Source organism: Cotesia typhae, unplaced genomic scaffold (genome assembly GCF_013202065.1).
Source record: "Cotesia typhae breed Kobodo isofemale line unplaced genomic scaffold, CoteBio_Ctyphae contig_65, whole genome shotgun sequence".
In the NCBI taxonomy this organism is placed as follows: Eukaryota; Metazoa; Arthropoda; class Insecta; order Hymenoptera; family Braconidae; genus Cotesia; species Cotesia typhae.
In genome coordinates this window covers 1,889,670-1,902,613 of record NW_027423762.1, presented here as the reverse complement: position 1 = coordinate 1,902,613, position 12,944 = coordinate 1,889,670, and the positions used below count along the sequence as shown (strand labels likewise).

The 12,944-nt window shown below is 28.3% G+C and overlaps 2 protein-coding genes across 3 annotated transcripts; one reads left to right on the top strand and one right to left on the bottom strand.

Annotated features, from left to right (window-relative positions):
• Positions 1–479: 479 nt before the first annotated feature.
• Rae1 (ribonucleic acid export 1) lies at positions 480–3,685 on the bottom strand. Its single transcript, XM_074250816.1, has 4 exons — positions 3,540–3,685; positions 3,146–3,417; positions 1,587–1,832; positions 480–1,510 (listed from the first exon to the last, which is right to left on the bottom strand). The coding sequence occupies exons 2-4, from the start codon at positions 3,401–3,403 to the stop codon at positions 944–946; spliced, it is 1,071 nt and encodes a 356-aa protein (XP_074106917.1). The 5' UTR covers positions 3,404–3,417; positions 3,540–3,685; the 3' UTR covers positions 480–943.
• A 947-nt stretch (positions 3,686–4,632) lies between these two features.
• LOC141532475 (ATP synthase F(0) complex subunit g, mitochondrial) lies at positions 4,633–12,557 on the top strand. Of its 2 annotated transcripts, XM_074250823.1 has the most exons (3): positions 4,633–4,660; positions 11,900–11,999; positions 12,178–12,557. In XM_074250823.1, the coding sequence occupies exons 2-3, from the start codon at positions 11,960–11,962 to the stop codon at positions 12,435–12,437; spliced, it is 300 nt and encodes a 99-aa protein (XP_074106924.1). In that variant the 5' UTR covers positions 4,633–4,660; positions 11,900–11,959; the 3' UTR covers positions 12,438–12,557. The 2 variants fall into 2 exon arrangements, with proteins under 2 accessions (XP_074106924.1, XP_074106923.1); XM_074250822.1 differs by lacking the exon at positions 4,633–4,660 and having other exon boundaries at positions 11,858–11,999.
• Positions 12,558–12,944: the final 387 nt, after the last annotated feature.

Sequence of the window (12,944 nt, the reverse complement as noted above, 5' to 3'; positions counted from 1 at the left end):
TCTCACAATTAAAAAAAAATTGTAATCGTTTACTTATATAATTCTTATCAATATATATATAAAAATATATTTAATTTTTATTGAGACAAGTTCAAATCATTATAATCAAATGAATCATTCGGAATTGAACTTTGATAATTGTAGAAAAAAAAAAATACTTCTTGTACTTCTAAAATTGTGTTGACACTCAATATTACTATCAATATATAATTCTTATCAGTTTATACATTTATAATTCAATTAACGAAATAAAATCCACAATGATTATGAATGATAATAGTACTAATTACATTTTAATTAACTATGATATCTTTGTCATTCAAACAATTTCATGACAAATTTGTAACCAATGTAAATATATAAATATATAGATATATTTTTTTTTTTTGATAAAATAGAAAGTAAATTTGCAAAGATAAATATTAACCAATTCATTTAGGTATTTCAAAATTTGCACATCTGAAATAAAAAAACAAATACTCTTTACATGAAAATTTATTTATTGTAGTAATATTTTAACAGTCAATTTATTAACTATTCGTATAAAAATTCCAGTCAAAGTATGCATCGTGAATTCACTATACATAAATTAGGGCTATTACAGTACATAATTTTACTCGTATTTTAATGAAATATTGTAAACTGTTTAATCTCAAAAATTTATACTCCACGAAAGTTATTGACAATCATTCAAAAATAATAAATTATTAAAGAATAGCATAAGAATTGAAATGATACAATACTGTTAATTTAATGGATTGGTGTATTGAAATAAATTTAATTAAATTTTTAAACTTTTTGAATGGCAAAATTCATTTTCGTTTTTCAAGTTATTTTATACAACAGTACCAATCAGACTTAAATAAATATAAAAATTTTTTTTTTAATTTTTATCATAGATCAATATCAATAATAAAGTAAAAAATGGAATAAAAGATAAAAGTTATGATGTAGATCGTGGTTTTAACTCTTCATAACATGACCTGAGGAAAATATAATTCTTTTTCATTGGGTTATAAAACTCATGACCTTTCGACCAATCATAAGATACAGCGTACGCAAATATTTGGCCGTTGTGATTAAAACAGCAACATGTGATGGGTTGTTCCATTGGTTCAGAGGGCTTAAGTTTAGTTCTGGCATCCTTGTCCCAAAAGCTAAATGTTCCATCACTTCCCACCGTTGCAAGAGTACCATGAACTGGATGGAAAGCAATATCATTGACAGCGTAAATATCTTGGTAACCATTAGGTGTTCCATTTGATCGATGACACTTGAATGTAAAATTATCTTTTGGATTGACAGGATTAACGTACTGAATAGCTACGCGTCCTTCTACACTTCCAAGTGCATAGCCATTTGGAACTTTCTTTTTGTCTTTAAAGATCGCGACACAACGGTGTTGATATTTAAGTGGTGATTCAATCCGTTTAAATTCCTGAGGAGTTCCTTCAAGTTGATAAATTATCAGACCTCGTCCTGCAGTTCCAACTACAGCCATCGGGTAGTCCTGTATTGAATTTAGTTAGCAAAATTGGTTAACATTTATAAATTTATTAATTTAAAAAAATAGTTATGATACTTACGACATCAGCACAATAACATCTTTCAGGTAGATTAATAACCAACATTGGATTAGGACTTCTCGTATCCCAAAATTTCAATGTTTTATCCCAAGAACCAGTCATAAGACACGAATAATTAGTTCCTTTAATCCAATGGCAAGTTTTAACTGGAGCATCATGAGCTGCTACTTGAACGCTTTGATTTGAACCTAGATCCCAGCACTTAACCATTTTATCACAAGAAGCCATGAATACCTTTGTTCCATCCTATTTAATAACATATAAAATATTGATTAATTTTTATATTTTTTTTAAGCATTATGTAATAATAACTAGCAATCTTCAGTCACTATGCGACTGTCGAGATTCACAGATTATGAATAAGAAAACTTTGGGTTCAAGATTTTTTTATATTTCTAATCATATTATACATAATTTAAATACTTTTTAAATAAATTTGAAAAATAATAATGCTATGACAGGAGCAACTATAAATAATTTTATGGAAAATGTGACGGAACAAATTTATAAAACCGATAAACTATTCAAAACTGCTCCAAAAACTTGACATAAAAAATTGAACATCACTGAAAAATGTATAAAACCGTGAAAAGGCACAAATTCTTGTTAAGACCTTTCTGATGATACCAAATTTAACTGTAAACATTTTTTTAAAAGTAACAATGTGCTCGTCAAAAAATTTCCCTTAATCTCTCAATAATTTGAATCATTAATATTTATCGCTGAAAAAATATTAAAACCAATTTACAATAAAGACATACACGTTACAAAATTTTTCTTGGTCTCTTAATTACATAAATTAATTTTAGACGTAAAATCACATCGACATGGACAAAACAAAATAAATAAATAAACAAATTTTTTTATCGCGAAATTCGAATCTGTTTATAATTACTTCGAAAAGTTATCATAATAAATTAACTATTGCTGAAAAGCATATAAAATATTGAAAAGACACATTTAGATCATGATTTTTCCAAGGTAAAAGACCCAGTTATTGACATTGGTCTAGGTATTGACACTTGCAATTTTATTTTAATTAAAAAAAAAAAAAAAAAACAAATCAACTCCGATAAATTAATAAATATAATTTTTGAGCTATAAATTTTAAGATAATTGGATTTTTGAGAACATTTTATTTTTTTAGTTAGATTAAAATTGCAAGTGTCAAACAACTAGGCCCGTGTCAATAACTGGGTCTTTTACTTTAATAATACTAAATTCAATTTAAAAACCTTTTTTAAAATTAAAAAAATTTATTTTATCATATAAATGCACCAGAGACAAAATTTTTGTTATTCTCTCACTGATGTAGATAATTAAACAAAAACTTTTTTTAAATTATGATAAATTTGTTTTACAATAAGAAACATTGTCATTTATATAGGATGATTACCGAATGTTGTTATTTTATTTTAATGAGGTAAAAAAATCTAATTACCAAAAATAAGAGTCAAGGTAAAATTGGAGCAATACCCTTAAATATTTATTTCGAATAAACTGCTTACTTAATTTTTTAAAATATATCTGTTATTAAAATATCAAAAGTAAATTCTTACATCATGCCAGCAAACATCCAATACAGGACCTCCCATTGTTTGCATAGACTTTGGGACGGTTTTTCCTGTCTGTTCAACTTCCCAACATCTAACATTACAATCCCAAGAACCGGCAACCAAAAAATTATTTTGGATTGACGACGGACTAAATGCTAAACTAGAGATTGAATCATCTGGAGGAGAAACGACTTCAAAATCTTTCATAGGATTTGCAGAACTTGGAGTTCCGGTTCCTAATGCAGTACTTTGATTGAACATCTTTGAATTTTAATCTAAAAGATTAAAAAATAATAATGTAAAATTAATATATTTCAAGTAGAGGTTAAATGTTAATATTTTTTAGCATTATTAAAAAAATTAAAAATGTAAAATAATTATCAGTGGCAATACTTACCTAAAAATAATTGTAGTTGAAAAATAACTGAGTAATTTAAGTAGAATTGTCAACAATTTTCTATGATTGTTTCTTACATCAAATTCGGCAATAAACCAACAACCACCAAGTATATCAATCCTCTACAATACTCTTATTACGTGAAAAATATAATAAACATGCGTATATTGAATATCGTAATGTGATTGGTTAAAAGTAATTATGGTATACATAAATAGTGTTAATTTAAGGCTGCACTCGTATTGTGCTACAAAGTAAAGCGCGCGCTACAGAGAAAATTTTTTTTAATTTTTTTTTTGTGGTTATTTGATAATGTCAATCATTTTTTTAACAAATAAATTATAGCAAAAAAAATTTTTTCCAAAAATTGACATATAGAAATTTTAACAAATTAAAAATCCAATTTTTTAAAAATCATTTTTTGAAACAAATTTATTTATTAAAAAAATTAAAAAATAATCTATGATTGCTGGCTACCCTTAGTTTGTTATAAGCGAAACTTACGTATATTACGAAAATTACGAAAATGTATAATGCATTATACATTTTTTAAATTACAAAAATATATTTTATTCAACCAGGAATTTCTACGGTACCCACTGGTTATTTTGCTGAGCAGAAAAAATGAGTTTCTTTATTATCTACAGTTCTTGAATGCGACAATTTTTTGGAAAGTGTCCAATCGAGAGTTAAGTTTTCCAGTTATTGTGAAACGAAAAAAAGATTTTTCTATCAATGACGATTCGGATTTTGTCTTTTCGGTTTAATAATTTTCTGATAAACAAAATTTATTATAATTGTCAATATTTTTTTCGGAATGTGTCCAATCGAATTTTGCTTCTTCGTATCGTTTCCAGTCGAAAAAAGAATTTTTCGATAGATGACAGCACGGTTTGTGTCTTTTCGGATATATTAGTTTTCGGTAAGTTTCGCTTATAACAAACTAAGGGTAGCCTGATTGCTAAATTTAATGTCATGCAATGATTTAATTGGTTCACAGTCAGCTGACTACATTTGATTGAATTGGTTACAAATTTTTCGACAAAAATTCTTCTCTTAGAAATATTGACTCAACGCTCAATAGAAATAAGGCCTTATAACTAACCTCTCTACAACTGGCCCACGGAGGCTAGATATAAGGAGGACGATCGTAATGTATTACAAGCGTCCGAAAATTGGAGGACAGATCTTTCACCACTAGAGTGCGCAAGTGTCTCTAATGTCAGGTTTTTAAATAAATGACGCGGAATGCAATGTACAATCACATTTATCAAAAGAAAACATTAAAATTTCATTTTTAGTTGCGAATTGGGATAATAATAATAGTAATAGTAATAATAATAATAATAATAATAATAATAATAATAATAATAATAATAATAATAATAATAAAGTATTCAAATAGTTTAGGTAATTTTATTCTTAATTAATAAGCGTATATATGTTGAAAGTAGAATATTACTGAAGAGTTTAATAAGTTAAGCTAGTTTAGAAATTTTACGATGTTTCTTGGCCATCATCTTTCGTTCGTTAAGAGTTCGGTTGATAAGATTAGCTAAAAAATTACCTCTCATAATTACAAAATTATTCAATATTTTAGCCGTAAGCTCCTTTTTGTGTTCATCACATCCTAGGATGGGGAGGCATTTAGCTTTTGCTATTTTCTCTAGCACTTGGTGCATAGTATTTATTTTAACAGTTTTAGTACCAACTACGGTTAAAACTATTTGTTCCAATTTTTTAATTAGTCTGAATAAATTTTCACTGGGAAAAATTAATCCACCATTGCTCATTAATTATATGACCCGATCACGTTCAGAGGAATTCGCAGAGCGTAATGTTTCAATACATTCACAGCAAGAAGTCATTCGCTGAAATTTTCTCGCAACATATCCAGCAATATAAGCAACTATACCATCACTGGTGGAAACAACATCATAATCATGATGGTAATGCTGGTCATCACGAAAACTATTACTTCCTTCCCAATCATTTTCACTTTGTAAAAAGTTTTCATTTGAATCAATATTAATTTTATTTTGATTATGATGATTAATGTTGTTTTCAGTAGAAGAATCGTCAACCTCAGTTAAATTTTCGAACGGATAATGATTATCGTGATACAAATCATCATCGTCCTCTATATCATCCTCACTATCTTCGTCTAATAAACTTTCGAATGGTTTTCTAATAAATGACGGTATAGTATCATCATTATCGTCATCACTATCTTCGTCTAACAAGCTTTCAAAGGGTTTTTTAGCCACAGAGGTATTTGGATGAGAAAATGTATTATTATTATCATCACTAGACGAATAATTATTACTAGAAATACCATTTTCAACAATAGCGTCAATTTCATTCAGCCAATTTTTTTAATGCATTAGCTGTAGCCAGAGAATCTTTGGACTGCATTAAAGATTGTAGTAATTCACCAGCTGTGACATTGGACCCTTTCGGCGGCGTGGCTAATGAATATGAACACAATAATCGAAAAACTTGCCCGAAAAGGATTGTATCCGGATGATCGTTGCAACGACAAACACTCCGCATTATACCGAAGAACTTCTATAAATTAAATAAGATTCAAATATTAAAAAAAAGAATATTTACTATAACAATTTTTAATTATTCATTTGATAAAAATCCAACGATTAATACATACTTCTAATTGATCTTGATTAAGCCGCGATGTCATCAAGTACTCAAAATTACATTCTTTTGCAAAAATTCACTTAGCTCTAAAGTAGCCTGTAACGTAATTTTTAATCCAGTAAGAGTACTAGGAGTAATTGCGAAAAAAATTTATCATCAACTTCATTTTCATTTTTTGATTTTTGTTTTTTGCCTTTCTTCTTCTTTTTATAAAGTTCTCTTTCTTCATTAGCTTTGGCTTCCCAAATCTTCAGATAATCAATAAAATCACTTATTACCTAGCAAAAATAAATAGCATTACTTATTTATCCTCTATCTTATGGTAGTAGAAATTACTCTAGAAAAATGCATGTTTCAGAAAATAGGATACATAGTCCAAGAGAATATCAGCTATGATAAAGATTAGGAACTTCCGCAACTAATAAACTCAAATTCATTGAATTTGACTATCATTTGAAGTTTCGTTTAATAAGTTTCATATTGAAAATGTAAGTAAACTTGCGAGACTGGATTATGTGCAAACATTAGTAGGAATAATGTCATGATAAGATTGGAGTGTCTTAAATTATTTTTATAGTTATATACTTACATATATATACTTTATAAATATTTTCCAATATTGGTTATAATATGTGATCATGTACACATGGTATAATGATGGTTTTATGTTGACAATGGTTCTCCGTTTAGAACTATAATTTTCGCTTTATTATTGCGAAAAAATTGTATGAAGCTATCAAAAGACCTAATGTATATATTAAAAATTACCTTTTTCGGGGACAATTATCATTTAAACGTAAAGCATTCAAAGGAGTACGTGAACTCATGGCTTCAATTAAATCATTTACTCTTTTAATAAAAACCACTGTTGGATCGCAATCACTGAGCTCAGGAGTAGCGTTCTTATAAGTCGCCATTGCAACTTGTATATTTTTCGAAAAAGCTAAAAACAAAAAGTTTTAATTTTTCTCATTAAAATTAGATAAGCAGTTGTTATGATTGAAAATTTATAAAAATTAATTTTTTATCAAAATAAGAATAAATACATCTTATTATTTATTTTAACTGAATCAGCTATTTATAATATGAATTGTTAGAAATTAAAGATAAATATTAGGCCAGTTACCTCGATGTTAATGATAATCTTAAATTCATTTTAACTTACTCTCGCAGCTTTATAATTATAATTACCTGATAAGCCAACGGGACATTCATCTTTTGATATCCTTCTGGATTTAAATGCTGGGGAGTTAGTTGATAAGCTATTTTTAGATTGGCTTTCAGATAAATTTCATGCAATAATAAAGCTTCCTAATGACTTTTCTTACAAAACCATCTGGAGTCTAAAAAATAAATAACATTTTCATAAATAATTAAATACAATCATTGAAAAATTTGATAGTTGTAAAATTAAATAGGTCACTTATGAATATATTCATTCCAATGCTAACTAAATTGAAAATTCAATCGTGAATAACAGTACACTGGTGTTAAAAATCATATTATAAGAGAAGCTTACCCAAAAAACAATCGTTTCATAATTTTGTTCCTGAAACATTTTATTAAGTGTGGAAAATCCGAAATAAACCAAAGTCTGCGGTCAAAATTGCATGGATGATCACAGCTACATTGTCCATCTTTGACACCGAAAAGTGTCCATGCTCCTCTGTTCCATTGAGCTGCATCAGAAGTAACGACATCAACATAAAACCCAGCATTCTCCAGTAATACGATGCATTCAATGAGTAATTTGTGAAGAATGGCACTCGTGACAGAATTTCTGCTCAGGAAGCTACCAACTACTTGCACCCAGTTACCCTGAAAAGGTTGGTACATGAAGACTAAGGCATGATCAGCCCGACTGTTGATTAAATTTTCCGGAGTATGTGCCCCCAAGTCTACAAAACCATCAAGCTGCATAGTTCTCCGATTTAGCTTCACGGCTTCACTTAAAGCTACTTCATCTATTAAAAGGGTACCTAGGAGAAAAAAATAAAAAATTGTTAGAATGAAATAAATGTGAATCAGATGTAGTCTAACAATAATAGCCAGCTACTGTTAAAAGTTAATGAAGCTTTTAAAGAGTTATTTAAAAATATCAAATACGAATTACTTTTTCAGCTAAAAACTTATGCGCTCGGATTTGTTAATATAATCATACTCGATAGCTAAGTAGAGTTGTTAGATATAGTTAAAATGGTTGCGTTTTTTAAGATTTGCATTTTTAAGATTTGCAGTTAGTAGTAAAGTGTGACAGGAATGGTGCATGGATACCCCGTTTTTCATGTGGTTCCATACGTGAACTTTTAATACGAAGAGTGTCGAATATGGCTTTAGGGAAACCAAAAGCGCTATCCAACTTCTGGATATATTTGTTAAGGGTGTCTTTGCAGGGAAGAGGGAGGATTTGACGTTCTCTGAGTCGTTCATATACCGCAGCATTTTTTATACCAAGTAGCAAACATTCATAAACCCACTCAACCGTATATCTTCGTTGTTTGGCATTTTTAGCTTTTACTGCATTAAAACAAGCACGAATTGCTAGTTGTTGCACGGGAGGCAAAATAGAAATTTCCGCTCTTAGAGCTTCATCTTTAATTGCCATACAATTAAGTCGTTGCGTTTCTATAATTTTGATGAGTGATTCATTCTGTAAAGGGTTAAATAGTTAAATAGGCATTTACAGGTGATTTAATTTAAGTTCTCAGATTGTAGTTGATTAAATTTGTATTCACAAACTAAACCGTATTGACGAAATGATAATGTAATGTAACGAGCATTGTATCAAACTTTTAAGTTTATTGAAAAAAATAAAAGAATATTGATCTTAAACACTCACAACCTGTAAATAATCAAGTATACATGAAGAAACGATAAATAAGTAAATACCTACTTTACGTTTGAGGCGCTGAATTTGTTTAGTTTTCAGGCTCTCCTGGTACTTCAAGTCAGTGTACGAACTTTTAATGTCGGGTTTGACTTTGTACGATCGATTTTGCAATTTCCGTCTCAATTGCCGACAAGCAAAGCATCGAAAAAGATTCATTTGTTTCTTATATTGTTCGTCAGGCAATGACACACCAGAACACGCCGATGAACATCTATTATTAATGAGAAATGATACTAGTAAAGTTCATTTAACAAGTAATAAAAACCTTAGAATTATCATTTTTAGGCAATTGTAGAGTATACTAATGTGCTCCGTACTTAAGATACACAATAATTATTAAGTTTGGTAATCGATTTTTAAACATGGAAAATCGATAGCAAATTTTTTAAATTTATTAATAACAAAAATTAATGTCCGTAGCCAAAAAATGGAAAAGTAATCCAGTCCCTTCACATAACTCACAGTTTTCCAATTCCTTCAAAAACTCCCAAAAATCAGATATTTGGGAAAAATTGGTATTGAATTCTACCGACTCTTGCGTTTTCAAGTTAAGTAACTAATCAAAAGTATAATGTTAACATTACCACAAAAAAAAAAAAACTGACGTTCGAACATTAGATTCTTATGAATTTTCAAAATTCTTGAAAGCTATTCTATCAAAATCTTCAAAAATACGCGAAAAAATCGAGAAAATAACTTTGAGAACTGATATATTTCTGTGTAATGTTCGCTTCGAAGAAATTTGAACATTCGTTAGCAACCAACGTTCGGAACTTTATGTTTATACTGTGAAAAATAAATTACAAGATCTAAAAATTCTTACTGATATATTGAAGTCTTCACTTATTTTTATACGAAATTTTAAATTCATGGATACTTTATCTAAATGACATAAAACTATATTTTTGGATTAACTAAATCTGTTGTCCAACTCCAATTTTGTGGCAAAGCATTGAATTTCAACACGTTGATAATTGTTAATAAAGAACATTTCTCAAGACGTAATTCAGGAGTAGATAACTCACGTGGCTTGAAATGATTAAATAAACAAAAATTAATGATTATTTTTTGTAATAATAGTTCTAAATTTATAGGAGACGATATAAGAGACATGTCTAAAGACTTAACTTTTTTAACATATTCATAATTCAGATTGTTTGACTTATTGAAATATCTTATAACATGATTCTTTAATTATTTCATTTACTTTTGTTTTAAAGAATTGAATAGAGAAAAGAACGTGAATATGAAAAAAAAATAATTAATAATTTCTTTTCGAAAGACTATTTGTTTTATAACAATATTTTTCAAATTTAACTCTCATACACTGCTATAATAAATTCGAGTAAACTTGATAATTTTTATAGTGAATGTTTCTTATTATTTATAATAGTATATTACACACCTACGGAAGAAAAGTAAGAAATGTCTCAGATCACATGTAATTGTCGGCCGAGGCGAAGCCGAGGTTGACAAATATGTGATCTGAGGCTTTTTTATTTACTTCCCGTAGAGTGTATACTATTTTTTTGCTCCACGAAGGCAGGGAGCTTCACTTTCTCAATATCTCAAGTACTTAAATAAATATTCTAACAAACAAGAGTAATTAGGCCTCCTAATTGTTTGTGCTTTTATCTTAAGTTGCAGAGTAATAATTCGAAATTTTAATTTTTCTTACCTGCATTTCGTTCTCACAATTATCATTTTCTTCAAAATTTTCAAATACGTCAATGCGTTTTGGTGACTCACAATTAATTATGTTTATGAGATCATTACTAATTATTGGTTCTTGGTTTTGTGGTGAGTTAGTTTTATGGTCATTTGTAATTAATAAATGGCATTGCATATACTGAGCTTCGTTATTTTCATTGTTGCAAGCTTTGTTTACACGGTTCGGATTCAACGTCGGAATAGCATCAGGCTTTAGCGAGTATCTTTTTCGAGGTAATTCTTCATAAATTCCAGTAGTCAATAATATTTTATCAGTTTTAATAATATCTTGATCATTAAAATGTAATTCACAGACATAATCTTTTTTTGGGGTGAGATCTTGCTTTAATCCACAGTACCACAATTTTAACAAGTCTGGACACTTGAATAAACAAACAAAAAATTGACATGAAGTTATATTTGGAAATAATTTTAATAAGTTACTTTGAGTAAAACGTTAGCTCCAAAAAAATGGTAACGATGCAATTTTTTTAAAACTAATTCTAAGAAGAAAAAAATTACGTTATACCTTTTTACAATTTCTTTTTTAATTTGATCAAAAATGATACTAAAATCTACTGATATAAAAATTTTTGGGACTCTTGTAACATAAATTATTTAAAAAAAATATTTTGAAAAAAGAGCACTTATAATTTCCTTTAATTTCTATAGGTAAAATTTTTTTTATAATCATTTAATTAATATAAATTTAATTAGTATAAAAATTATTTCTTACAAAAATACTAAGTTAGGTTATATTACCTGTGGCACAATAAATAAAGACGTGTTTCGACTATTTAATTTTAATTTTTTATTACGATCTTTTATCCGGCCACTCAAACACCCATCAACTATACATTTATTTACCATTTTAAACTATTATCACTTTGATTATTAATTAAAAAACTAATTAACTAACTGAATGTCAATTTGGTGTTATTAATAAACAATAACAAACGGACGCCATGATCCGGACATTAGCGAACGTAGTGACGCCCTAGCGGCTTCTTTTTGAAAATGATCTATCCTCAGTTTTCCGGACGCACTAACTGTACATTTACCTATGTCGATCGTCCTCCTTATATCTAGCCTCCGTGAACTGGCCATTGATTGAGAGATTCGTTGTCAAATTTTTTTATTAAAATAAACATAAATATCAGTAAAAATGTCGAAATTAGTTCCAGCAGTTATTAATGGAGCCAAAAGTAAGTAATAAACAAATATTTTTAATATAACCATGAATATTATAAAAATTTATTTTCAAATAGGATTGATAATTCTTACATAACAACAATGATGTTTGATGTATTTAATCATTCTAAATTATTAATTTGTGAGTAACTATGTAACTAATTATTATTTTTTTCTTTTTATTCTAAACAGAGGTTTACGTTGTGGCTAAGCCAGAAGCCGTAAGATTTATGCGATATGCTAAAGTGGAACTATCGCCACCAACTTTGGGAGATTTACCAGCCATTCGACAGGGTTTTGGTAAATTGCTTCATTCAGCCAAAACCGGAGGTTACAAAAATCTTACCGTCTCCGAAGCTTGGCTCAACACCCTAGTTTTCATTGAGGTTTGGTGCTGGTTTTTCATTGGTGAGGTCATTGGCAAAAGACACCTCGTCGGCTACAAAGTTTAAATTGTCAATATATTTAAATATCTTGAAATTGATAGATGTCATTAACTAGATATATCTTTAATTATAATACAAATGTTCAGAATTATCAGTGAATAAATTGCAGTTAAAAATTTAATGTAATTTTGCGTAAAATTTATTCCGTCACAATTTTTCATGCTTTAGTTTTAAAGATCAAGTATCTGAAATTTTTTGCACTAAAAAAATTATTCTCTTTAATTAACTAAAAATTTGAAAGTGATGATTGAATTTATTTTTTATATCATTGTTATGTTTAGTACTCAACTGATGAATTTTTTAAATTATAAATTAGGTAATTCTGAAATTGACACTATTTATTTTCACATGTTAAAAATATTAGATAAAATTCTGATTGCTAAGATTCATTGCGTATTTCAGAGAAATTGAATATCCAACGAAACGTTGCAATAGAACATCACTTTATATTATTTTTTTTCGTTGACAATCAATTCTTTAATCACAATTTCGTATTTTAGACGAACTTGAAAT